This window comes from Garra rufa, chromosome 14 (assembly GCF_049309525.1).
Source record: "Garra rufa chromosome 14, GarRuf1.0, whole genome shotgun sequence".
Lineage (NCBI taxonomy): Eukaryota > Metazoa > Chordata > Actinopteri > Cypriniformes > Cyprinidae > Garra > Garra rufa.
In genome coordinates, this window is record NC_133374.1 from 27,766,524 (window position 1) to 27,794,409 (window position 27,886).

Here is a 27,886-nt window from a genome sequence, read left to right on the forward strand (position 1 = left end):
CCAGACCTTAATCCCATAGAAAATCTGTGGAGAGAGCTGAAGGTTCTAGTTGTCAAACGTCAGCCTCGAAACCTTAACGATTTGGAGAGGATCTGCAAAGAGGAGTGGGACAAAATCCCTCCTGAGATGTGTGCAAACCTGGTGGGCAGCTAAAAGAAAAATTTTACCTCTGTGATTGCCAACAAGGGTTTTGCTAAGTCATTTTTTTTGTTATTCTGTCTCTCACTGTTCAAATAAACCTGCCATTAAAATTATAGACAGATCATTTCTTTGTCAGTGGGTAAACGTACAAAATGAGCAGGGGATCAAATAATTTTTTTCCTCACTGTAGGATAAAGATATCGCTAACCCTAAACTACATCTTACCACATTAACTTTCTAAAGTGTCAAATTAAGTGGAAAAGACAAGTCAAAAATGCTTATAATAGGTGGATCTGGCAACACAGAGGCTGAGCCCGTGCCCTCACTTCGCAAGAGTCTAGCAGCGATCATTTTCATATGGATGCTAAATATTCTTGTCTAAACTTAATTATACATGCAGACACTAATGAGGAGTTTTAAACACAAAATTAGTCATTAAGAGAACAAGTTTGATTTTTGAAGACCTCGGTGACCTCATATGCTGTTGTGTTTTTTGTGTCTGTTTTTATTTCTGCAATTTTAGGAGAAACATCAGATACAAAATTGATGCTTAAATGAAATGTAACTGAGGGCTGCCAGGTTTCCTCTGGGACAGATCAAAGCTTCATTTGCTTTCAGTGGAAACTCTGATCCAATCAGATCATCTGGGCTCTTAATCAGCGTCACTCATGGATCATTGAACATTTCACATTAAGAGCATCTCCATCAACTGTTCCCATGTATTAAATCAGCTGATGATTCTCATATCAGAATGTTTGCCACACCAAATTATAGATTGCTGCAAGTTTTGTGGTTTTTGGTTTTCACATACGCTTTTTATTCATTACTGATCTTCCAGTGCATCTAATCAGCCATTTTTAAATTTCATACACTACCAGTTAAGATTTTTAAAGAAGTCTCTTCTGCTCACCAAGCCTGCTTTTATTTGATCCAAAGTACAGCATTTTTCTATTCTTTTTTTCTCAGTTTTATATATTTTATATATATATAATTTATTCTTGTGATTTCAAAGCTGATTTTCAGCATCATTACTCCAGTCACATGATCCTTCAGAAAGCATCCTAATATTCTGATTTGCTGCTCAAAAAGACATTTATTATTATTATAATGTTGAAACAGCTCAGTAGCATTTTTCTTAGGATTCTTTGATGAATAGAAAGTTCAGAAGAACAGCATTTATCTGATCATTCAGAAGATTATTTATCTGATCTTTGGATCTTTCTATTCATCAAAGAATCCTGAAAAAAATGTACTATGAAAAAAAAATGTTTTAAATAATAATAATAATAATAATAATAATATTCTTTTTTCTTGAACAGCAAATTTATTAGAATGATTTCTAAAGGATCATGTGCCACTGAAGACAGGAGTAATGATGCTGAAAATTTAGCTTTAATCACAGGAATTAATGACATTTTAAAATATATTCAAATAGAAAACAGTTATTTTAAATAGTAAAAATATTTCAAAATTGTACTGTTTTTGCTGTACTTTGGATCAAATAAATGCAGGCCTGGTGAGCAGAAGAGACCTCTTTAAAAAACATTAAAAATCTTACTGCTCAAAAACTTTTGACTTGTAGTGTTTTCTTGAATAAATATAATTTTTTCAGATTTACTGAACAGTTAGGAGACTATTTTTTAATTAATTTTTATTACTTTTATTCAGCAAGGACAAATTAAAAAATTAAAAGTAGCAATAAAAACTCTTGATTTTACAAAAAAGTATCACACTTTTTACAAAAATATTAAGCAGCACAATCAATTTTCAAAACTGATAATAATAAGTGTTTCTTAAACAGTAATCAGCATATTAGAATGATTTCTAAAGGATCATGTGACACTGAAGACTGGAGTAATGATGCTATATATTCTGCTTTGCATCGCAGAAATATATTACATTTTAAAATATATTAAAATAGAAAGCAGTTATTTTAAATAATTTTACCAAATAAAAACAGCCAATTTGAACAGTAGTGTACCTAATATTTTCTATTCTATAATATATTTATAAAAAATATTTTATAATAACTTAAGATCATTTTTAAATGTTTTAACTAATTAATTCAGGTTATTTAGGTTACTTTGGATATCAAAATGGCCAAATGTACCTTTTCAAATGTATAATTAACCACAAAACCAAAATTAGACGACACAAGTTAGTTGTTTTAAAAGAAAAACAAGCTCTTCAGTAGAGTGGAACGGTCGGAGGGTGCATGCTGGGGGTAAGGTCCGGGTTACTGTGTGGAACGAGACATGATCAGCGGCTGCTGAATCTCACACACACACCATACCTTCTCTGCCCTTTTCGCCCAAAAAGTTTCCAAGCGTTCCGCTCTGTGCCCCAGACTGTGATGGAGGGAGGCTGAGGGTGGAGGAGGGTCACACATCCAAATGGCTGCCAAGCACAGTTTGGGTCAACCTGCAATGCTCATAGTTAACCTAAAACCTCTTGCTTCATTCCATTCACACTGAAACCACCAAGAACCGACATGAACTGGATTCAACTTGCTTTTGAAATCAGCAGATTTTTAGAAATCTAAAAAAAAAACTTTTTTTATGATGTAATGTCTTCCTTTTTTACCAAACAGTTTCTTCTATAAGTGACTTACAGTCCTAAAAATAAATGTTCCAAAATGTTCCAGTTTTGATTCCTAAAAGAACCTTTCAGTGAGCTGTTCTTTTTCTTAGTGTGAAAAACATTTTCCAATTCTAAAGAACTGTTTTCCAATATAAAGAACCTTTTGTGCAATGAGAAGATTCCATGGAGGTTAAAGGAGTTCACTTTCAGAACAAAAAAATACAGATTTTACAGATGTGTTTCTTTCTTCAGTCATAAAGAAATTATGTTTTTTGAGGAAAACAATTCAGGATTTCTCTCCATATAATGGACTTCTATGGTGCCCCTGAGTTTGAACTTCCAAAATGCAGTTAAAATGCAGCTTCAAAGGGCTCTAAATGATCCCAGCCAAGGAAGAAGGGTCTTGTCTAGTGAAACGATCGGTTATTTTCTAAAAACATTTACAATTTATATTCTTTTTGATCTCTACACAGAGTACACACAGAGCTAGAAAAGATGAGCATTTGAGGTTAAAAAGTATATAAATTGTGTTTTTTTTTTTTTTTAGAAAATAACCGATGGTTTTGCTAGATAAGCCCCTTTTCTTCGGCTGGGATCGTTTAGAGGCCTTAGAAGCTGCATTTAAACTGCATTTTGGAAGTTCAAACTCGGGGGCACCATAGAAGTCCATTATATGGAGAGAAATCCTGAAATGTTTTCCTCAAAAAACATAATTTCCTTACGACTGAAGAAAGAAACATATGAACATCTTGGATGACAAAGGGGTGAGTACATTATCTGTACATTTTCGTTCTGAAAGTGAACTACTCCTTTAAAGGTTCTTCATGGAACCAGGGTTGCCAGGTTTTCACAACAAAACCAATCCAATAACTATACTATAAACTCATGCCAAAACTAGTAAAGTTCTAAATATCTAGTTATTGTGGTCGCTTTAATCCACAGACATGAAAAACAACCAGCGGCAAGTAGCCCAATTCCGCAGTAAAAACCGCCAACTTGGCAACACCGCATGGAGCCATCAATGCCAATAAAGAAGCTACAATAAAACACAAATCACGGAAGTACCAACACACAGCCTATAACTAAGAACACAAAAGAAAATTATCAAATGATCGGCCAGTTATTGCAATTCCTATACCACATTGTTTTCATATCTGTATTCAAATATCAAATATCAGCCTCTTCACAGGAATTGTTAGAAGTGGAATTGTTGTTCGTCTCTCTTTCTACACTAATTCACTACTCTTCAAGCTTTCCGAATTACTAATCATTGGATGTCTTTAAGATCATGTGTTCCTGCCTGTGATCATGAATGTCAGTTATGGAGTGAGTCTGAGGCACCTGGCAGCAGTCAGGCCGTAAATGAGTATTTGCATGCACCGTAACTGCTCTTCCAGCTGCTCCACAAGCCTCCACAACACACATATAGTCGAACTGTCCCCACTGGTGCATGAATGAATAGCAGTTTTGTGCTTTTTTAATCTAAATGTTTTGTTTAGTACAAATGGTTAGAGTCGCATCATGTTTATTTCTCTCTGAAAAACATCTTAAACCAATAAAGACAAAATTCACCAAGTGAAAAGTGTTCCAAAACCCCTCGTAAAGCAGCTTCCTGACCAGATCAAGAGACTAATTAAAATCAAATAGATGAAAAATCATTTGATTTTGTGGTGTTAATATAATCTAGGTCCATCTTCTCTCGGTTTCTTGACATGCTTTGCATGTTTTTTTCTCGAAATGCTCACTGATTAAGAATTAATTTATTTATGGATAAATGGTTTTTGCTGCTTGAAATTATTTGTTGTTATTGGTTAAGATAAGCCATGAGAAAATTACTTTTTCATGGCCTAAAATATGGTATAGGAGATTTGAATAAGTAATGAATTAATGAATATTAAAAAATACACAATAGCTCATGTGTAAAATAACTAAATCTAAACAAAAATCTGCAATCATAATTTGCATCTGTTGTTTGGAAGTGCTCTGATTCTTTGAAAAATGTGTGTTTTAATTCCGTTCACTTCAGCAGGCAACTGATAACTGATAAATTAAGTTTTATTGTTATCATAGGCAACAGCATTTGCACCTTTAAATGACTTTAACGAAATATGCCTAAACAATTGAATCACATTTTTTTCTAAGAAACGTATTGTTTTTAAAAGTGAAAAGTGCACATACTGCTTTGCTTAGTGACATTAGGCTTAATATACATTACTTTAAAGTTTTTAACTCTAGCTTTGATTTTTAATGATATATATACTTTGGCATTATCTCCATATGTAAAAAATATGGCCATAATCAATTTATTAATTTATTTAAATTACATTTTGGTTAAATGTTATTTAACACACTACCAGTAAGATTTTTCAGTTTTTTTTAAGAAGTCCCTTCTGCTCACCAAACCTGCATTCATTTGATATCAAGTACAGTAAAAACAGTAATATTCTGAAATATTAAATATACTGTTTTCTATTAAAATATATTTTAAAATGTAATTTATCCGTGATTTTAAAGCTAAATGTTCAGCATCTTCAGTGTCGCATGATCCTTCAGAAATTATTCTAATATGCTGATTTGCTGTTTTAAAAAATATTAATATTATCATCAATATTTAAACAGCTGAGTACATTTTTTTTTTTCAGGATTCTTTGATGAATAGAAAGATCCAACGATCAAAAATATCTGAAATAAAAGCTTTTGCAACATTATACACCATACCATTCAAAAGCTTGGAGTCAGTATAATTTTTCATTTTTTTTTTAAAGTAATACTTTTATTTAGAAAGGATGCTTTAAATTGATCAATTAATAAAAAAATAACATTTATAATGTTACAAAAGACTGTTATTTCAGATAAATGCTGTTCTTTTAAACGTCCTATTCATAAAAGAAACCTAATAACAATGATATGTAATAAACAACATCATAATCTTTTTTTAGCAGCAAATCAGAATATTAAAATTATTTCTGAAGGATCATTTGACACTGAAGACTGGAGTAATGATGCTAAAAATAGAAAGTTTTAAATAGCAAACATTTCACAATATTGCTGCTTTTACTGTATTTTAGATCATAAATGCAGGCTTGGTGAGCAGAAGAGGCTTTAAAAACATTAAAAATCTTACTGTTCAAAAACTTTTGACTGGTAGTGTATGACCTATGGGTTTACACAGCTAGATTTAATAAATAGGTGAACATTATTTTAAATCTAAACTTTATTGTTATTATTATTATTGTTATTATTATTATTATTATAGCGTGCATTAACCAAAGTCGACAGAGTCCAAAGTTCCTCAGAGTTGTGCTGATAACAGGCGAGTGTGTAAACACGCAGTACCTGCGCGTCAGTCAATATGGCCCAGGATAGGACAGCTCATTTGCATAAAGGCCGTGAGCAGCCGCCCACTCATTACCATATTTTATATCGCCTGCCCTCTGGAAGCATCATGGCAAGTTATATCGTTCAGTCCGACAGGGAAGTGGCCTAACTTCTCGGAGCAGGTGTCTTCGGAGGAGCTCAGTGGAGGCGTGAGGAGGGGAAATTTCACCTACTGCATTTCCCTCTATATACCTCCTTGCGTACTAAACTTTTAGATGTTTGCAAAAATGGTTTCCAAGTTGACATCTTTGCAACAGGAGCTTCTGAGCGCCTTGTTGGACTCTGGGGTTACCAAAGATGTGCTTCTGCAAGCGTTGGAAGACCTGGACCCGAGCCCGAGCGCTTTTGGAGTTAAACTGGACAGTCTGCAGATGTCCCCCTCCGGGTCTAAACTCAGTGATACGGATACAAAGCCGGTGTTTCACACCCTGACCAATGGACACGGGAAAGGGAAGTTATCAGGGGATGAGGGCTCAGAGGACGGGGATGATTACGATACACCGCCAATACTTAAAGAGCTCCAGTCTCAAAACACAGAGGAAGCCGCGGAGCAGAGGGCAGAAATCGAGCGAATGTTGGCGTAAGTTTATGCTTCTGATTTTATCACTTGCTTTATATACAAACTAAAGAGATACAAGTGAAAAAACTGAAGAGGAGCTGTTAAACTGACATTTACTGTAACTGAGTTATAGGCCGACTGTTAGTTTGACGTTAATGCCGTTTGACAAGCAGCTACTATTGTCATTAATTCGTATTAATATGCACAAAGTCTACATTCACCAAAAACAGGCTAATATAAAAACTAATTCACACTATGGTGTATAAAAAATAAATCCACTAAAATATAAAAGTGTAATCGCTGCCTCCGAAAATCAAACACTTTTTTAAAATAAGTGGCTACTGACTGAAATTTTGAAAACCCTAAATGACATAAACTATTGTGACAGGTTAAATTAATGGAATCAAATATGTAGTTATAATATACCAAAGAGAAATTTTAACTGCGTAACACTTGATCTGAAATCACGGAAACGAAATTCGGTGATTTTTCTGAAAAGATAAATCGGCCGGTGTTTACAAATTTAAAAGCACGCGCCAGTGTTTCCTCTTTTCACATTCTGGTTACTAATTATCTACCTGAGTTATTTCTTTAGCTTAGAGATATATCAACTAAAGAAGATCTATTTATTATTAACCACCTCTGCCCTTTAAAGGAAAATAAAAACACGCACTGTTGTCTGATTTCAAAGTCTTTTGACCTTGTTAGTAGAATAGATTACTGTAAAATAAAGTAAAATTATTTCTGAACTATCATGAGTACTGTTACTTGTCATTATAATTTTGTTAAACAGCCTAGTTTATTTAAAAACATTAGTTTTATCAAAAATACCAGGCCGACTATAAATGAAAGTCTATTTGCATTTTTATACTCGGCCTACTAGGCTACTTTAAAGGTAATTCAGCATATTTCTATTATCTTTACAGCGGTCTCAAAATAAAGATGAAAATCAAAACTCAAGCACGTGGAGTTGAGTTATTAATTTTATCCTATAAATCATCAACTGATAGACACACAGTGACGAATGATTAGCGTGAATGGAGATCTAGTTATTCATTGTCGAAAGTTATAAACCAAGTTCGCTCACAGACATATGTCTTCTCAGTCTCTAAATCAAACCGTCTGGACAGATTTCAGGAGCAGAAGTCTAACCTAAAAAAATGGTAAGACCTAATTTCGTTTTAATGTAGCCTACTTTAATACCAGCCGCTTTTCGACAATCGAGATTTTTGCTCGGTTCGTTTTATTAGTCTATTACTTTTTACGTTTTTTTTAAACTTATCTAATAAACATTACACCATATTACACATTACACCAATTATTTAATATAATTAGTAATATATCATTATTTTTATCTTATACGCATTCAAATGTTTCCGTGTAATTCTTTCTTTGTTTCTTTATATATATACATTTTGAAGCTAATATTATAATAGCGTAATTACATTTTATTAAGTTACATTTAGCCTATAGAGGAAGACTTTTAAAAGTAATAACAAATTCGTTTGGTTTCTTTGAATTAAACCAACTATTTCGACAGACGCATTTTTTCCCCTCTCTGAGGCAATGTTTAAAACCATGTTGAACTACACTTTAGAATCGGCTATTTTTGACCCTGGACCACAAAAACAGTTATAAGGGTCATTTTTTTAAATTAAGATTTATAAATAAGCTTTCCATTGATGTATGGTTTGTTAGGATAGGACAATATTTGGCCGTGATACGACTGTTTTAAAATCTGCAATCTGAGGGTACAAAAAATATCGAAATACCTTTAAAAATCGCCTTTAAAGTTGTCCAAACGAAGTTCTTAGCAATACATATTACTAATCAAAAATGAAGTTTTAATATATGTAGGAAATGTACTAAATATGTTCATGGAACATGATGTTTTTGGCATAAAAAAATCGAACATTTTAACCCAACCGTGTATTTTTGGCTATTGCTACAAATATACCTGTACCACTTATGACTAACTAGTTTTATGGTCCAGGGTCACATTTTGTTTTGAAATGGCTTTATAATGTTCTCGGTGAACAATATACAGTTGCCGTTAAGTCCTTCACTTGTCTCTAACTTGTTCTTTTGTAATTAAATCACAGTGGTTGAATTGCGCGTACGCAGTGAAGTCTTTAACCTTTGGAATTATTTACAACCTATTGAAAACACTGATTAACGATTGTTTATTAGCGCTGGGAACAATTGACCGCACTTACAGAGCTTAACATGTTAAACAGATTATAAACACACTATCATAAATGTAAAATGAGCGAAACCGACAATTAAAAACTGATTTATGCTACTAATAAGATCATATAAAATGAGAGCGTTGTAGTTATGTTTTATGTTTCCGGCTTTTTCAGGGAGGACCCGTGGCGAGCGGCCCGCATGATCAAAGGCTACATGCAGCAGCACAATATCCCTCAGCGAGAGGTGGTGGATGTGACAGGCCTCAATCAGTCGCACCTGTCGCAGCACCTGAATAAAGGCACGCCTATGAAAACGCAGAAACGCGCGGCGCTCTACACCTGGTACGTCAGGAAACAGCGGGAGATCTTGCGACGTAAGTTAATATTTGTGTTTCTTGCTGCATATTACAGTTTTATACTTTTACCGTTTGAATAATATAAAACTTCCTGGTTCAGTTGCATGAAACTGAATAGTTTCACCACTTTCCAGCAGAATTTCCCCCTCTCAAAAATTATTTTCATAGAGGGTTTGCACTTAAGGCACCGCCATAGTGGAGATACTGGGATGTAAACAACAGCATGGATTGCATGGTTAATGTACTACTGAATATGTTGTTCTGCTAATTTATGCTATCTAAACCACAGGAAAAAAACGTGTGGAAGCTGCTAAATCATATAGAGATAGACTTAGTAAGCGGGAAAGAGCACAATATTTTGACAAAAAAAAGGTTAATAGGTGCTAAAGATGTACAAGAAGTAATAATTAAGATATTAGCCTAATTTTTCTCCTAGCTGGCCGGAAATGATAAGAACAAACATGAATGTTCTCTCCCTGGAAATCCTGGTTCAGTTTGGCCAAATGCCTTTTATTTCTCAGTCAGTTTTTTGCACTCTTCACATTGATTTGTTATAACTTTTGGCAGTCTATAGTACTCCAAATGCTTTTCCTGGTCTGACCGATTAGTACAGCCCAAAACATGAAAACAATTCACCATTTTCAGCAGCAGTAATCAACAAAATATGCGAGTTTTGTTCAGTGGCATTGTTTACGTTCAGTGCCACCAATATAGCCAATTGATGATGCGTCGTGAAAACACTATTTTCCCCACCAACTTTAGATTCAGATCTGTGCAGTGCAGAAAGAGATTTCTAGAGATATTCTAATTCTAATATTTACTATTTTTAACTATATTTGTATTTTTTATTTTTTTTATAGATTGGCCTACTTATTGCATCACCTTTGTCAGCCATTTTGAGTTTATGTAGTCATAAAAAGCACAATGACATATAAAGAGGACAGTCATATAAAATTACGAGCAAGGGTCAAATGTTTTCACTCATGGTTGTTTCGTCTTATATCACACCCTGAATGTATATACAAAAATTATGCAAGCAACAAGCTAAATCCCTCTTTTATTTTTCAGAATTCAACCAGGCACAAGGCTCTGGCGGTAACATGTCAGACAAAGTCAACCAGGATCAGGTTCTTCTATTTTTCTCTGAGTTCAGTCAGTCCAACCAGGGTATGGGACAGTCAGCAGAAGATGCTGGCATTGAACCTGCTTGCAAGAAGATGAGACGCAACCGCTTCAAATGGGGTCCTGCATCCCAACAGATCTTATACCAGGCATATGAACGACAGAAGAACCCCAGCAAAGAGGAGAGGGAGGCCCTGGTGGAGGAGTGCAATCGGTATGGATGAACTTGCTTTGAATGTCAAAACAATTTCTCACTTGCATCCAAATTATGCTAATATGTTTCTCTTGGCTATTTTTAGAGCTGAATGCCTCCAGAGAGGAGTATCGCCTTCCAAAGCTCACGGGCTTGGCTCGAACCTGGTCACGGAGGTGCGAGTCTACAACTGGTTTGCCAACAGGAGAAAGGAAGAGGCCTTTAGGCAAAAGCTGGCTATGGATGCATATAGTGGGCCAACGCACAATCTGAACTCCCTTCTTGCACACAGTTCCCCGCACCACCCACAAACTAGCAGTTCCCCACCAAGCAAGATGCAAGGTACTGACGCATTCATAATTTTAAATCTATTATTTGTCATTTCTGTTAGCCTGTGAATGTGGTTTAGGGTCTGAAAATACAATCGCTTCATCATCATCATTCCACTAGTTGAAGAAGAGATGACGTAGTTGATGAGATCAGAGGGAAAGGGCAGTGATCAATGAGAGTGAGCTGAGCAAATGGTATTGTTATTCCCAGCTTTGAAACACACACTAAGAACAATCTGCATTGTACCTGCAATCTCAGCTCTACTGAAGTCAGCAGGCAAGAGGGAGACACAAAGAGCAGCCACCCTTGGACAGGACTCTGGGTCATCCTAAGGTCATGCAGCTTGGCTCACTCTCAAGGCCTAGTTATACCTGTAGAGTCACTGAGGTTTACTGCAGGCCCCACTCCTCTGTTATCTAACGAATTGTATTCCCAGAAAGATTTATTGACTTACTTTGATATGGCAAGACTTCGGCAGTAAAAGCAACACACTCTTTGACTCAACCAGCTTATTGCCTGTTGTTGCTCTTTTATGTTTAAGCACCAAAGAGTCCGAGTGCTTTTGCCGTGGGTGTGTTGCTTGTTTCTAGACCTGTGGCATGGCAATGAGTGGCTTGTCTGTTTGCGTGTGGTGTTTCCCTCTACACACCTGACCAGTCAGTGACCTCAGGTTGTGTGTTAATTTGGATAGGAAGGGGGTGGAACGGGATAGGGTCGGTCTTCCCTTCTTTGCTCCTAGTCGAGGGACTTACAAGGTGTCCCTGCCAGCAGCATCAGCTGTTTTTTGGTGTCAGAAGCTGGCCTGACAAGAATGGCACAGCAGGACCCCTCATCACGTTGCCAGGGCACAGCCTGTATTATGCATGCTTAATTGACAATTAAAATCCGTGGCTACTACATCTCCCAGGCCTTTGATAAGGGACTCCACTCTTCCCTGATATCTTTACCCGCTCCCAGCAGGGAATCCTATTGTTTGTGGCATATTAGAAGACTGTAGTGACTGTAACCGAGGTTCATTTATCTCTGCTGGGCCAGGGGGAGGGACACCTCGAAGCCCCTCTTCACCTTTATAGGCTGTATAGAAGCAGTGGCTGGGCTCTGAGCAGAACAGCAGGAGCTGTCCGCTTGACTATTGGCTCTTTTCGGGCCAGACAGGACTGATGAGACCCTTCTGCTCAAGGTATGGAGAGTACCGGGTGATTCCCGATCTCAGCCCCCCTCTCAGAAACTACTCAAACCAAGGATTTGTTTCAGAGGTCGTTACTAGGTCAGATCAGAGAGAGACTACTTTTTTATTGATTCTGGTTTGGCCTGTTGATAACAGACAGGCCATTTCGCCGCTGCTGGAAGGTCAACCGATGTGTACCTTTGGGGGCTGGCTGTGATCTTCCCTGTGTTTGTGTTATGGTGCCGTTGGGAAAGCAAACCGCTTCCAGAATGCTCTTTGATCCTACTTAGGTAAAATATGTTGGAGTGGCACCAAAACAGTAGCTATCAATCTTAAAAATGATTGGTGACGAAAAGTTTCATTTGAGACCCCAGAAAATGTAGCCTTTAGGTAATATTTCTCCTCCCCTGAATGTAATAGCAAAGGACAAGCAGAGGACAGAAGAGTTCAACTGTCCTTGCTTGGTGTATTGGGGGCCACAGAAAGGCTGAAAGGCCGCGTACGTCCTGCTTAGACCCAGGAGGCCTCTCATATGCGGCAGTGCTATAATGAGCACTGCCTGGGGATGAAGAGCAAGGCTTTGATATTACATGCGTCCCAGGGAGAGCTGAACCTTTTAAAACCTGCTGAAGCCTACTGTTACCACTCCCCTTTAGGATTTCCCACCGCCCTCTGCCCTTTAAGCAAGGTTAACCAAGGTGGCAAGTTTTACATTTATGCATCGATCTTACCAAAAGCTGAATACAAAGCAAAAAAGAAAACAGATTCATAAATGGTGACAAACCAAAACATTGTCCAGGAGTGCATTTCCCAAAAGCAACTATGGTTGCAAGTTATGTTACCAATAGAGTTCAGTGGAACTTGCAATAATTTTATCAAATGCGCCCCAGACTGATCAGTCATTATTTAGCTATTTTGAGAGTACCGAAATCAGCTGATAACCTTGGTCGCTGATTCTTAATAGCCTAATCAAGAGTTAGTTTATGGTACCATTCCATGCAACTTTTATGTCGCATTCTTAGAGGTTGTATTTTGGTTCCTGGTTCCCTGAGAAACGGAGCCCTCCTGCTGGTCAGCATGGCCCAGACAGCGCAGACCTAAATGACTGAGCATGAGAGGAGATCCCTGCAGTCCGAGTGAATGCCTGACGGAGTCAGACAATAGCCTTCTCTCTCCCTGACACTTTTAGTGGGTGCGCGGTAGTAAAGTAAAGACTGTTTATAGTTGCTGGCCCATTGTGTGCTGAGCAGGTTGTAGGCCCAATGGAGTGCTTTATTGTCCTGCGCTGGTGTTTACAAGACACTGTAGAGAACTGGCAATGCCGTAAGTGTGCAAAGTTGTGTCTGCAGAATTCTCCAGCACAATCAAACACAACAGAGGGATCAATCGATTTGTTCTAAGACCATTTGGTCATTTTTGCTGTTCTGCTAGTCATATGGCTTGGTGCATCACTCTGAAAGTTCTGGGATCTTGCTATTTGAATGTAGGGTTAAAAGTCTTTTGGGCTAAAAAATGTGTCTAACATTGCCATTAATTGAGTAATGTTGACCTGGTTCATATCTGTGGTGCTTGGGGTTGATAAGCATCCATTCGATAGGAGATGGGCTAGATTCCTGTGGCCCAGAATGGTCAAGATCAGGGGTTTTCAAACCTGTCCTGGAGCCTCCCCTGCCCTGCACATTTTGTATGTCTCCCTTATTAGGCACACCCAATTCAGGTCTTGCAGTCTCTACTAATGAGCTGATGATTTGAATCAGGTGTATTAGATGAGAGAGACAAGCAAAATGTGCAGGGCAGGGGAGGCTCCAGGACAGGTTTGAAAACCCCTGGTCAAGATTACCCAAGGAAGATAAAACAGAGAATTAAGATTCGGTAGAGCATAATTCCGTCATAAATCCTTATTTCACATAGATCAGGGGCGTCCAGTCTAGGCATGGGCCGGTATAAGATTCTGACGGTATGATAACCTTGGATAAAAATATCACGGTTTCACGGGATCACGGTATTTTAATTACTGCTCTACAATGTTATATTTAAATGTCTGGGTAAAAAAACAACTTTTTTTTTCCCAACTGAACACAGTATATTTTATTTTAGGAAACATATGGAACATTTTGTAACATTGAACATCAGGCAAAATAATTAAAATAAATCTTCTTAATTAAATTAAATTGCAGTCAATTGTGTGAGCCTAAACCTGCAGCTCAACAATAATCCACATCAATAAACATAAATAAAAATTTCAAAAACAAATCATTCTAAATGGAAAAAATGCAGTCACTAACCAAAACAAAAATATTACCATTAGTGACAGTTCCAAAAATAAACAAACACTCAAAGACACAGGAGAGCCAGCGAGTTTTTTTTTTTTTATGGCGTAATTTTGAAAAGATGTTAAAGGTGCACTGTGTAATATTTAAGATGATCTCTAAACAGAGGTGCAATATAATATACATAACTATGTTTTCAGGGGTGCATAAAGACCTTACTTAATGAACCATTATGTTTTTATTAACTTAGAATTATCAGCTTGCGAAAAAACACTGACACTATGATGAACAAGTAACAGTAATATTCACAATAACATCGTTTTATTGAATGATTAAGTAAATATAATTCCTTAAATTACGTGCAAGAGGAAATTAGTTGATGTTAGCTAATGTTTATTAATTAGCCAGCTACTCTTTTTAAACATGATGTCGGTTGACCTTCCTCTTCCAAGCCGTGGCCGTCAGAATTTTTGCGGTACCCAAAAAATTCCCACACTGCTGACTTGGTCTTTTTTGACGGGGGGAAAAGTTGTGGGGGTTCACCTCCTTCGGCCGTCCTGAACTTATATTACTGCTGAGTCTCACTGACTGCGGACCACGTGCACAATCACAGACACGCGCCTGCCAGCACTAACTGCTGGGGGAGGGGCTGCATTGTTTTCGCTGCAGGTACGCACACACACAACCTAGTAGGGAGTCCTGTGCTTTCACTTTGACCACACAAAAAATGCACATATCGTAGGAACGGTATAACTTTTTTTCTTTGCCGTTTTGAAACCGTGACTTTTCCAAACCGCGGTAAACCTTGAAACCGGTTATCAGTTTCCAGTAATGACCTTAATGAGCAAGTTCTATGCCCTCCAGGAGGATTGGACCCTGATGTATATTATTCCAACAGAGTTCGGAAGGTCAGCGCGGTGTAGATTTTAGAGCTGCAGACAACAGACATGTACACATTCGGATGACCTTGACCATCCAGGTGTAGAGGCCCCAGCTTGTTTGTTCTGCCCTAACTCGTCTGGGACCAACAGATAGAGGCCATAGTCAGGTCAGGAGACTAAATATGACCATTTTCTCTCTTGCTTTCTCTCTCAACAGGTGTCCGGTACAGCCAACAAGGTCCTGGTGAAGTCAGTTCCTCCACAACGATCAACCACCATAGCAGCAATGCCATGTCAACCAGCCAGTCAGTGTTACAGCAGGTCTCTCCGGGGGCGCTGGACCACAGCCACAGCCTACTGTCACCTGACGCCAAGATGGTGAGCACTTTTAAGTCCAGATAAGATAACGCCGTGTCTGCTCTTGACACCAAAACACAAAGTAGGGCCTAATAGATATTACCTTCACCCAAAGTGGGGCTTACAAATGCTGCATTGTGCTAAACCCAGAAGCAGACGGTAGGCCTTGGCCCACAGTGCACCGCAGGGCCAATCTTAGCAAATGTTAGCCGCTGGTAGTGAGAAAGGGGCACGGCCATGGCTGTGCCAACAAACCTGACAAAGAAACGTTCTGTTTGTATTGATTAAATGCCCCACAGAGGAGGAGAAGGGCGGAGTTGTGCTTGTTCTCTCTCGGTTGAGTGACACCGGCGCTCAATTGAGGTGCTTATCTGAACACTAATGTTTGAGTTGGGCGAGATGTTCATGTAGCTTTTTGTTTCAGGACAATTTTCAATGCATTAATTTTTCTGGCAAGGCTGCGGCAGGTCAAATTCATCATGGTTTAGGGTGCGTTTCTGTCAACGGAAGTCAGTGTAGGAGGAAGGGAGTATGACAGCAGCTTATCTGAGCAGTCAGACGGTTGTCTGAGCATGGCCTCCTCTTGGCTTATTCAAATAAAGCTCTGTGCCTCTGTCAGGGCTCCGATACCTTCTTAAGATAAGAGTACAGTTGAAACAGCTGTGACAGAAGCATTCTGGTCATCCTATTGAACTATTGGTGTATTTTCTTCACAGATCTCGGTATCAGGTGGTGGTCTTCCTCCAGTCAGCACCCTGACCAACATCCATGCATCCCACCATATGCACCAACAGACCCCCAACCTCATAATGCCGCTTTCTGGAGTTATGGCCATCGCACAGAGTGAGTGTCCAACCACCTTGCTTTCCATTTCAGATTCTTCACGCATTCTCCTCTTGACACCTCATTGTTCTCGCATCCAGGTTTAAACACATCACAGGCGCAGACAGTACCAGTCATCAACAGTGTTGCAGGCAGTCTGGCTGCATTGCAGCCAGTGCAGTTCTCACAGCAGCTGAATGGCCCACATCAGCAGCTCATGCATCAGTCATCCGGCCACATGAGCCAGCAGCCCTTCATGGCCTCCGTCTCACACTCACACAGTAAGTCCACTTCCGATTTCCAGTATCTAGTCAACATCAATTTATCTTTTAAATGACTGTTGATGTGAGCGTCTGTATGTTACCTTTACAGTGTACTCACACAAGCAGGAACCGCCCCAGTATTCTCACTCGTCTCGGTTTCCCCCCGCCATGGTGGTGACAGACGCCAACAGTCTCAGTACGCTGAGCTCAATGTCCTCCAGCAAGCAGGTCAGTCATCCACAACATTAACCAAAATGCATTAATGTCTCTTGGATCTGCTCTAAGCTTAATCACCCCCATGTTGTTCCAAACCTGTAAGACCTTAGTTTTTCTTCGGAACACAAATTAAGATATTTTTAATGAAATCCAAGAGCTTTCTGACCGTGTGTAGAGAGCAACACAACTGACACATTCAAGGCCCAGAAAGGTAGTAAGGGCATTGTTAAAATAGTCCATGTGACATCAGTGGTTCAACCATAATTTAATGAAGCTACGAAAATATTTTTTGAGTGCAAAGAAAACAAAAATAATGACTTTCAAAAATTCAAAAATTTCTTCTCTTCCGTTTCTGAAAAAAAAATTCTGTGTGACTTACTCCGTGCACATAGTTCCATGATGACCAGCGCAATCTACCAACAGCAGGGCAAATTACAGTTGAGGTCAAAAGTTTACACCCCCCTTTCAGAATCTGCAAAATGTTAATTATTTTACCAAAATAAGAGGAATCATACAAAATGCATTTTATTGTTTATTTAATACTGACCTGAATAAGATATTTCACATAAAAGATGTTTGCATATAGTCGACAAGAGAAAATACATTTACATCCCCCTGGGAAAAATCTAACTGTCTTCTGTAGCTTCTAAAGGGCAGTACTAAATAAAAAAAAAATGATATTTAGGCAAAATAAGAAAAACGTACATATTCAAAAGTTTTTAATCCCCCGGCTCTTAATGCATTGTTTTTCCTTCTGGAGCATCAGTGAGCATTTGAACCTTCTGTAATAGTTGCATATAAGTGCCTTTGTTGTCCTCAGTAAGGTATGTGAACTTTTGAACAGGTTTTTATAAATTCAACTATTATTTTCTCTTGTTGATATATGTAAACATCTTTTATGTGAAATATCTTATTCAGGTCAGTACTAAATAAAAAATAACATGAATTTTGTATGAACATGTTGCAGATGAAAGGGGGATGTAAACTTTTGACCTCAACTGTACCGCCAGCTTTAACACATGCTTTTTTGTGCCTTAAATAGTGGTGCAAATACCAGTAATTTGACAAGTGTAAATGTTAGTAAATCGAGTTGCAGGCACAAAAATGACTGTGTCTACACCTCTTCTGTGTCTACAATTGTTCACTGCACGTCTATAGTAAATCCTGACCGTACTACTTTAACGCCAAAAGCAGAATCACTAGCATTTCTGTGATCGGTGTAAGGTTTTCAGTGTGGGCGTTTTTCAGTCAACATGGTTTTAATCTGTGCACAAACCCAACCTGCTTCACTGTCTGTTTGGCTGGGTTTGTTGCACATCTCAATCAGTGAAGCGAGCCAACGTGTGGACACTCCTTAGAATTCCTATTTCCTTTGAACAGCTTGACCAATCAGTCACCCGTGATCCCAGCCAGAGCACGGCATGATTGATGAAAGCGCCTTTCGCTTTTTTGTCATTTCTTTCTTTCTTTCTTTCAGTAAAATTATATAATTATTACTTCTGTTGAAAATATTTAACCTTTTTTTTTTTTAGCTTTCCTCACTCTCAATGCAACGTCACACTTGAGTCCAGTTTAGCAGTGCGTTCAGGAAATGATCCTCACTGTTAATCAAAGCCATCGTGTTCTTTCAGCTCCCCTGCCGTGGACGGGAGTGTATGCAATAATTACACCTCTTCCCTTTTCCCCTGCACTCTGACCACTCTAGCCTGAAATGCTGTTTGCAGTCACCGCTTTCACATGCCCAATTTCCCACGCTGCCACATGACTGGCAGCATCAACCCTTATGGCTTGAACTTCCTACCTGCGTGTGCTTATCTTATCAAGATGTTTCTAATTTGGGATAATTTGCAGATATCTTAAATATTTCACCCGTGTGAGCTAAATGGAAACACTTTTTAGTCTTAGATTAGATCTCAGGTATGTGGCTCCTCAACCCCCCAATACCGAGAAAGCCATTTCAAACTCTTATCAGCTTTCTGTATTTGGACTGGGTGGTGCAAGTGGGCGCTCGGGGGGACATTACAAACCACGCTCGGTCTTTATAACCCTCTTGTTTGCCAAGCTTTCCCACCAAAGCCCAACTAAAACTCACCTCCGTTTGGAGACCTGCATCTAATGAGTGTAGTCTGAGCAGCTGGCCGGCACCTTTACTTTATCAGGTGAGGCTGTTTGTCGGCCACCGGGTCACGACAGGGTCACCAGCCTCTCCCTCTCCATAGAAAGCGCAAAACACCTAAACAATACGAGAAAATGTTAGTTACAATGGGAAAGGACGCAAAGGGATGAGGTGTATGTTTGGTCAGGTGTGGCTGATAAGGAAATTCCGCACTTATACAGAATGCTTATGTGACCGTTTCCTCTTTCTCTCTCTTTTGCAGTGTCCACTGCAGGCCTGGTGAGCATGTACTCCTGACTTCCTCGATGCCTAGCAACAGAAGCACATCGTCCCCACCTCCATTCCCCCTCGTCGCGCCCGTATCTATGGCAACCCATAATAAGCAGGAGCGGCACGCTGGACGATGAGTTAGTCAATAAACTAGTGGATGCAGGACGAGAACAGACACTGTTAGGTTGTTTTGTTTCATCAGAAGTCTGGCTTGGGCGATCAACATGGGTACACAGTATTTTACTTCTCAGTGATGGACTTGGGTGATCCTGAAGAACAAACAAATAGGAAAAAGCTACAGATGCAAAGACAAGAATGGAGCGGAAAGACCTGGAATAGAAGCACAATGTGTGGATACAATGACAATCAGCCAATGTTAGATGCATCTGTAAGAGTTTAAGTAACGTGTAACTAATGCAAAGATGTCTTCCGTGAGATCTGAATGCTTAGACAATGTTCTGTACAGTTGAATGTAAATACAAGCAATTATTATATCGTTCCATATGAAGAATGTAAATATTCAATAGTCCATGTGGTGTACTGTTTTATCTGTCTAAACTGTGATTCAGGATGTGACAATCTATGAAACAGATATGCAATGTGTCGCAGTTTCAGATTTTTTCGACTACTTTGTTGACGTCAAATCTTGAAAGTGACAAAATGTTAACAAAACCTGAACCTATTGATCTTACTGTAAGCCTGGTTTTAAAATAGACGCTACTGTCAATGTTGACTATTAGCATTGGTGTCGTCAAATAGATAGGAGTCTGTGCCAGGACTTCCACAGTATGGCAGACTCGCATCCAAGAAAGATACGGTCGATTCAGAGCGACTGATAACTCCCTCCGCATAGCCGCTCACCATCTTTGCGATATCGACGGGAACGGCCGTGAGTCATGACGTGCCTTTCTAATCTAAATATTGACTTACAATCAAACTGTCATTGTCATGAACATCCTGTCGAATGGTTATCAGTAGGAATTTCATAAAAGTTGGGAAATTGAGCCTGTTCGCCATTTCAAACAGTATTACCTGCTCAAGCCAATCTGAACTACTAGCATTGTGAAATAGCTTTTATTGTGGCTCTTAACTTCGTTTTTACACTTTTCTTGGCATGTCTGTCCACAATTTCAAAACTGACATTGTCATTTTGGTAGAAACTACGTCCCCGTCTAAGAGTTTGAATACTTGTCAAAAGGTCACTTCGATGTTTGTTTTTAATGTTGTTGACGACGTTCCCACTGCCAGTTGACCTGAGGTTACAGTGCTGGTTTATTCTCCTGTTTTATGCTGGATTTATACAAAATGTGATTCTGTCCACATTGTATTATTTTTGTATAAAATGAAATCAATCTTTTAAAATCATTATTTATGCTTTACGAAAAAAAAGTTTCAAGTAAAGTTCTTTTCTCAAGATTGATAACTGGTCTGTCTTTGATTTGAAATGTGAAATTACATCATATTGTAGGTATACATTTCCTCATACTAAACATTATACTAGTGTTTGCCCTGCTATTATGCAATTTTACTATCTCTTGCATAGTTTTTCTCCTCAACACGATTATTTTTTATGACATGGGTGGTTGGAATGTGTTTCCTTTTAGCAAGGACCCATTACCAAGCTTTCCCAGCAAACATTTGGACGTGTAATGACCGTTGAAAAGACGTCCGTCCGACACGTCCCGTCATGGTTGAAAAATAGTTCCAAAATGGAAGTTGAACCGACGTCTTTTCTGGCCGTGAATTCCACGTCTCTTCTGGCCGTGAATTCCACGTCTCTTCAGCGCGTCCATGGACGTCAGAATTAGTCTTCTTCTGGATGTTTATATGGTGTGTTTATGCATAAGTGTAGGCATATAAGCCTGCATATAAAATAATCATACACTAATTGTGTTAAATCGTAATCAGGCGATTTTGACGTTTAAGCATCTAAACTTGACAAAGGTTCTAAAAAGGGCCAAAATCGGCCCAGTCATACCGAAACGTCTAGATAGAACACGTTATAATCACGTGTAGATCAAACAACACATTACTTTACTTATACATTTAAGTACTTAATATAATTAACTGCATCTGAATATAAGGTTAAGGTTTGATACATGCAATTATGCATAATTTATAGTTATTACAGTAACTACATGTTACAAGGTCACTGTAAAATAAAGTGTTATATTAACATTTTAGTAGTTCATTACAAATGATCAAAGATAACGGGATGAACTAAAGTCACAATTTATTTATCACATTTATTTTATGGTTTTAATACAAATTCACCAGGGAAACAGGAAAAATTAACATGTTCATCACGAAACAAATTCAGTTTCATAACTAAATTTAAGGAATTGAGCTGTCACAAATATCTCCCACATCTTTTTCACCCGAAAACTTATTTTTTATAACCCCCACCCCCCGCTCTTCCTGGAGCATGTTTTAGATGTTCAGCCATAGCGCCATCAATTTCCGATTACGTTGAATTGGGGTTCCACCTCTTCACAGCATCTGAGGGAAGAAAATATGAATGTAAAAAGCAAAAAGTTAAACAAGCACTTATTTTTAAAGTGTTTTTATCTATCAAACTAATTGTACAATGCAGTCGAACAAGACTTTTCCCATTCATTTCATGAACACATTAACCTGTGATATGAGTAACATGAGAACATTATATTTTAGTGGATTTCTCTGACACTCTACATGTCACAGTATTGAGAGCTTCTCTGAGATACCAAATGACTGAATGTTTCACCAGGACCACTCCCTCTCCTTAGTCTTCAAAAAGTCTAAAAGTAATGTAGTGACACTCTTATGGAAATAAGATAATTAATTATTTAAATTTGTCTAATTTTTAAACTGTGTGTCATGAATCAACATCTCAGAAAAATGTTATGCATTTCAAAACAAAGTGACGACTTAATTCGTGATGCAGGATGTTGATTTCATACATGTCCACATATGAGAACACCGGGACTAAAACATGTTAATTATGCGTTTGGACATTCCTGATAAAAACAGGTCTTTTAAATAAGACACAAGGAACATACGATGTGTCACAAATTACCTTGTATTATATTATATAAGGTGTAGCCTTGAATGCAGCCTTTTCCAGCTGGCCACCACCCTGCATGTTGAATTTTGCCATTAAGGCATTTGACATGATTCTGCGAAATAAACGATTCAGTCATAATATTAAAATGCATTGTAAGATCAGTATTACAAATTAGCAGTACTGTGCAGCTTGCCAATTGCATGCAGTGTTAAAACATAAACTTTCACAACCACTCTCTATCATGTAATAAGTGCTCTATCCCTATCCAAAGTTTTTGTGACAAGTAATGACTCATTCATTTCTTACACTAACATTATGTTTTTATATCTTGTTTTAAGTCCTACGAACAACCTGATTTAGCACAGACATTACAACTTCAACACAAAAACAGGCAATTATATAAGTAGATATAGTGTGTGACAGAATTATAGTATTACCAAAGGTTGAGGTTATTATTGTGGATACTGTTACTCAGAGGTGGGACCAAGTCATTGTTTTGCAAGTCACAAGTAAGTCTCGAGTCTTTGCATTCAAGTCTCAAGTCAAGTCCCGAGTCAAGCCAGACAAGTCCCAAGTCAAGTCCCAAGTCAAGACAAGCAAGTCCAAGTCGAGTTGCAAGTCCTCAACTTTAAGCTTCAAGTCCTAAACAAGTCACTAGTGCTGTTTGCCCAAATAAGTGTCTCTGTATTAATTACTACAGTAAAATTAAAGTCAAGTATAGTCTATAGTAGTTATAATTATAAAATATAGACTGTAATATCAGGAATTTATCATTGTTTGTGATCAAATATAGGCCTAATTAAATTAATAATTTATTTTAAGTCCACTGTTTCATTTGTTAAATATTCAGTGACTTTAATGAATCAGTTGAGTCAAATAAAATATATAGGTATAAATATATATAAATATTTGAAAGGTTTAGCCAATTATTAGGCTACTGTTGTTTCTTCTTATAATTATTATTATTATAGGTGGTTTATAGTAATTATGTGTAATTTAAATGTCAAAGGGGCCGTTCATATGTCGCGTCTTTTGCACGCTCAAGTTCAAATTTCAAATGTAGACGCGCGGATTGCGCGCTCTATATGGAAGCGACGCGGTCGTGACCATAGATATACTGTACGCGACGCGCTCGTTTTTTTCCAGGCGCATCCGCGCCGCATAGAGATAAAAACATCTCACCACAGGTCTTGTGACAAGAACCAACCAAACAGCTTTATCCTTTTCCTTAATAACATCGAAAGCACTGCCAAGTTGGAGAAACAGCTTATCATAGCTGTACAGGAATAACCATTTTTAAATAAATTTAATAGCAGAGCTACTGCAAGTGATTTTTAATGCTGGAAATCCATTTATCCTTTACTAAAACTTCCGCCTCTTCATGGAGAGCGGGTCATGGTTGCTTAAAGCCCGGCTCACACTACAGGAGTTTTAGCCCGATTTTGCCCCGATTTTCCCCTCCAAAACGCGGTGTTTTATGAATATAAATTATAACATTTGTGTATATAGGCCTATATATAAATAAAATACATATGTATATCATTTTGAAACACAAAATAAAGGAGGCTCAAACATTATTAAAAAACGTGCATGTTTATTTTAGCACTTCAGTCAGTGAACAGGCAGCCAAAAAATGCAAAAATAAATCAAATAAATAATATATTTAAATAAGAAAGTAGCCTAAATAACTATGTTAAATAAGCTATTAAACAAACATTCGTTGCAAAAATGTCGGACGTCTCATCTACTGGCCTTTTTTCACTTTCTCTTCCCCCTTACTGCTGTTTTTTAATAGCAAAGTGATTACATTTATTTTCGTTTCTTTAGTTTATGAAGTTAATTTAGAGATATTTTTGGAACACTTTTTGTTTTTAAATTCAAGTTTTGTTTTTTTTAACGACCAATTGCGACCGGCGGCAGACAGATTAATTTAGCCTGCTCAAGTCATCACGATTTAAATTAAAATCCATAGTTATATAAAGAAAACGTATCAAAAGCATATCACAATATTAGTTTAATCGTTCAATGTGTCGTTGCCCGACACATTCATGGTAATTACTTTTGCTGGGGCTTTGCGGCCAGGTACATTTGAACACTGAACCCTTCAAGAGAGAGATCACGAGAGGTGCTCCCTCCGGCATGATAATCCTAATAATATCTAATAATTTGATGCGCCACGAATTTCAAATATTGTAGTGTATGCATGTTTAGGATTTCAGGTAAGATAATCTGCAAAGTTTCTCCGTATGTGTGCGCTGCAACCAGATTTCATTTTCGGTTAGGATTTTAAAACTCCTGTAGTGAGAGCCGGTGTTCTAACATTTGACGCCAGTCACGCCACAGGAGCGCAAGCTGCAAGAGGGGTTTGGAAAGAAAGACAAAGCGGCGCGCCTATTGTTTTGCACCAGTTTTTAGGCTCGACATGTGAATGGCCCCTAAAAAACATTAAATATCCTTAACATTATGTGGATAAAAACATTACAAGCGCTCACTTAGTGAGTCCCTCTCTGGCTCAGTGCCAAATGCTGCGCTAATCAAACATTCGCTTCAGCCTATATTGATCAAAACTCTCCGAAGTTTTTCTTTGGAAGACTTGCCGAGTCACAGGGTGCAAGTCCAAGTCAAGTCTCGAGTCATTGCTGTCAAAGTCTAAGTCAAGTCGCAAGTCATCTTTGATTATGTCAAGTCAAGTCACAAGTCATCAAATTTGTGACTCGAGTCCGAGTCGAGTCTCGAGTCATTGACTCGAGTCCACAACTCTGCTGTTACTATTGTCATTTTTTTCTGAAATACGACACAGCAAAACACACAAACAACGCTAGGTAAATACATACCTGTTCATACACAGTCTCTGACTGACATTCGGCCAACTCTGGACAGTTGCTGAACCTAAAAGTGACACCACAATCAAAATAATGTAATAATGTTTTGAAAAATCAAGAGCAAGACAGAATTGACAGCAAACAAAAACAATGGTATCGATATTGGCATTAGATTATCGATAAACAACTACTTGTACCTCTAATAAAAGATTTACAAACTGACTGTTTGCAAACTTTGCTTTAATGAATTTCCCATAAATGGCCTGCGTTTCAAACACCATATAATATTCCTTACTTGCTGATGGCATGGGGTAATTATCTGGTTCCACCTATTTGAAATTGTAAAACACCAAGGCAGGCTCCACTGTCCCCTCGGATTCTGAGCTGCTGTCCTCTTCCGCTAAGGCATCAACTCTTGCCCTTCGACATCTCCAGTTTCTTTGATAGTCAGAGGACATGTTTAGCAAATCTGAAATTACAAAATACTTTTAAAGCACTTATTGAAGTCAGCCATGCTCAAATTAATTTACAGATTTCAGTGAATTATTCCTGAGCTCCTCCTACAGTTTTAACATATCACAGTCTTTCATTGCATTTATTTTCAGAAATAAACTTTCAGAATGCTACATCTGAGTAGTACTTTTTAATTTAATCTTTAAACATGTTTAATCAACCGATGTGCTCTTATGTGCTGCATGTCATTGATATCAAAGTACATATATACACATATACATATATATATATATATATATATATATATATATATATGCCACAGATGAGTTTCTTTTTAGGGTTAAAAAAGACCATAGCATTAAACATTACCTTTTAGCATACTAGCTAACTTTAGCCCAAGTTAATTTAACTTGACAGTGTCCTTATACTTGCTTTTGGTTCCTCCGAGTAAAACAAGTAAAAATAAAATACATTAATAAAATACCTCAAAATGTACTTACCCATCGGTGAATTTTTAATGATTTGTAAACTCAAAAAACTCTCTCCTCGTGTGCGTTACGGCTCACTCCTCTTCTTCTGGTGTTTTTGGCGATTTTGCCAAACCAGCATAAAAAGATGCATTACCGCCACCTATTGATCTGGAATTTTGAGTATACAAACTGTCATATCTCGAGATAATCTGCTATAGAGATACCATATTGCGAGATTTGTAACAACATCTTGGCAGCAGTTTTTGCATCCAGCTCAGACTTTAAATTGTGACTTCATGAATAACTTATGTATATAGCCTATATATATTTAATCATTAAAAACGAAATAATTAAATCATATTGTAATGTATGGGAAACTGGTGGAATAATGGGTAAATGCAGTGATTTCACACTTAACTACAAGCAATTTGTGAATAGAATTTGACATAAAACAAGATGTAAAACAAATGGAAGTTTTTTAAATAAAGATTTCCGTGCTGGTTTGCATGGGTCTTACTAAACGTTTAAAGGACGTCAGTGGACGTCTATTAACAACCTCTTAAGAAACTACTTTGGGCACTTAAATTAATTACTGTAGTATGCCAATGTGAATGTGAATGTAAGCACAATTGCTTTTGCATATTTCATAAGGATTTTATAGAGGTTGACGATGGACTATAAATGCACGTGTAAAAGACGTCACCTGCTGGACGTCCTTTCACAACCGAATCACAACCGGGTATATTTTGAACTACACTCAGCTAAAAGTCAAAGTAACAACTTTACATGCAACCACATATAATTGTAGACATGTACAAATGCATCTGAATGCATTTTTAAGAAATATTTTGTGTTAAAATTTTTTGCATATTTTGTCGTCCTACCGCTACTATTTTTGGCCAGGGACAGGACGTCGCCGTCGGACCAATGTTTGCTGGGTTCTTACCTGTTACAATATGTCTTGTTAAAGCATGAAAACTTTAGGAGGAAGAGCTTGTGTGGTGATCTCGAACTTAAAGTCTGTGGAAAAGTAATTCAAAGAAGTGTTTCTAAACACATTATAAACTGAACTAGTTTGACCGTTAAACAGATGGCTCCTCCCCTAGCTAGCACTATAACTAGAGCATATTAGCATCAGTGGTTCGCCCACTGAATTGCGAGTTACTGTCATTACCATTTGTTTACTAAAGCCCACAGTTTGCTAGCTAGCTATGCCTTCGTCATGTAAATGTATATTACCTGGTTGCAATAGTTTACCAAACAGCTCTGTAGTCTTACTTAAATTTGTGTGTATTTCATAGTTGAGAGCGTCGGCAGCTTTTCCCGCGAGTGGGCGTGGTTTAGCGCCGCTGACAGCGGACACGCCCCCAGCGTTTGAGAGCAGCTTATTTTTTCAAGATTTTGATATCTTATTTTATTTATTTGCCGTTTTTTATCATTCAAATTTGGCTAGGTGGTTAATAAAACATTTTCTATAGTGTGACAAACTCGGAACACATTTATTATTGCTTTACACGGGCTTTAAAGGGATAGTTCACCCCAAAATGAAAATTCTGTCATCATTTACTCACCCTTGGCTTGGCCTAGTGCTGAACACTAAAGAAGATACTTTAAAGAATGTTGGCAACCAAACATGTGATGGTAGCCATTGACTTTGTATTTTTCCCCCATAATTTACAATTCAATGGCTACCATCAACTGTAACATTCTTCAGAATATCTTTGTGTTCAACAGAATAAAGAAACTTATACAGGTTTGGCATAACATGAGGGTGAGTAACAGAAGTTTCATTTCTGTGTGAACTATTTCTTTAATTGTTCATTTTAGAAATTAAAATGCACAATATTTGGACACGTTTACACTCTAAAAAATGCTGTGTTAAAAACA

At 37.8% G+C, this 27,886-nt stretch overlaps 1 protein-coding gene and 1 long non-coding RNA gene across 2 annotated transcripts; one reads left to right on the forward strand and one right to left on the reverse strand.

Annotated features, from left to right (window-relative positions):
• The first annotated feature begins 6,199 nt into the window (after positions 1–6,199).
• Positions 6,200–20,634, forward strand: hnf1ba (HNF1 homeobox Ba). Its single transcript, XM_073817891.1, has 9 exons — positions 6,200–6,679; positions 9,022–9,221; positions 10,272–10,539; positions 10,625–10,860; positions 15,385–15,545; positions 16,241–16,367; positions 16,448–16,627; positions 16,719–16,837; positions 19,204–20,634. Exons 1-9 carry the CDS (start codon positions 6,315–6,317, stop codon positions 19,222–19,224), a joined length of 1,677 nt encoding a protein of 558 aa, XP_073673992.1. The 5' UTR covers positions 6,200–6,314; the 3' UTR covers positions 19,225–20,634.
• A 4,454-nt stretch (positions 20,635–25,088) lies between these two features.
• LOC141284537 (uncharacterized) lies at positions 25,089–26,076 on the reverse strand. Its single transcript, XR_012338443.1, has 3 exons — positions 26,030–26,076; positions 25,372–25,545; positions 25,089–25,143 (listed from the first exon to the last, which is right to left on the reverse strand). It is a non-coding gene; the product is annotated as an uncharacterized lncRNA (long non-coding RNA).
• Between the last annotated feature and the right edge of the window lie 1,810 nt (positions 26,077–27,886).

Excerpts from the sequence above, each read along its gene's own strand:
- hnf1ba (XM_073817891.1), top strand. The coding sequence starts at position 6,315 with ATGTTTGCAAAAATGGTTTCCAAGTTGACATCTTTGCAACAGGAGCTT. Across the intron at positions 15,546-16,240 it reads TGTCACCTGACGCCAAGATG|ATCTCGGTATCAGGTGGTGG; the intron begins GTGAGCACTTTT and ends TTTTCTTCACAG. Across the intron at positions 16,838-19,203 it reads CAATGTCCTCCAGCAAGCAG|TGTCCACTGCAGGCCTGGTG; the intron begins GTCAGTCATCCA and ends TCTCTTTTGCAG.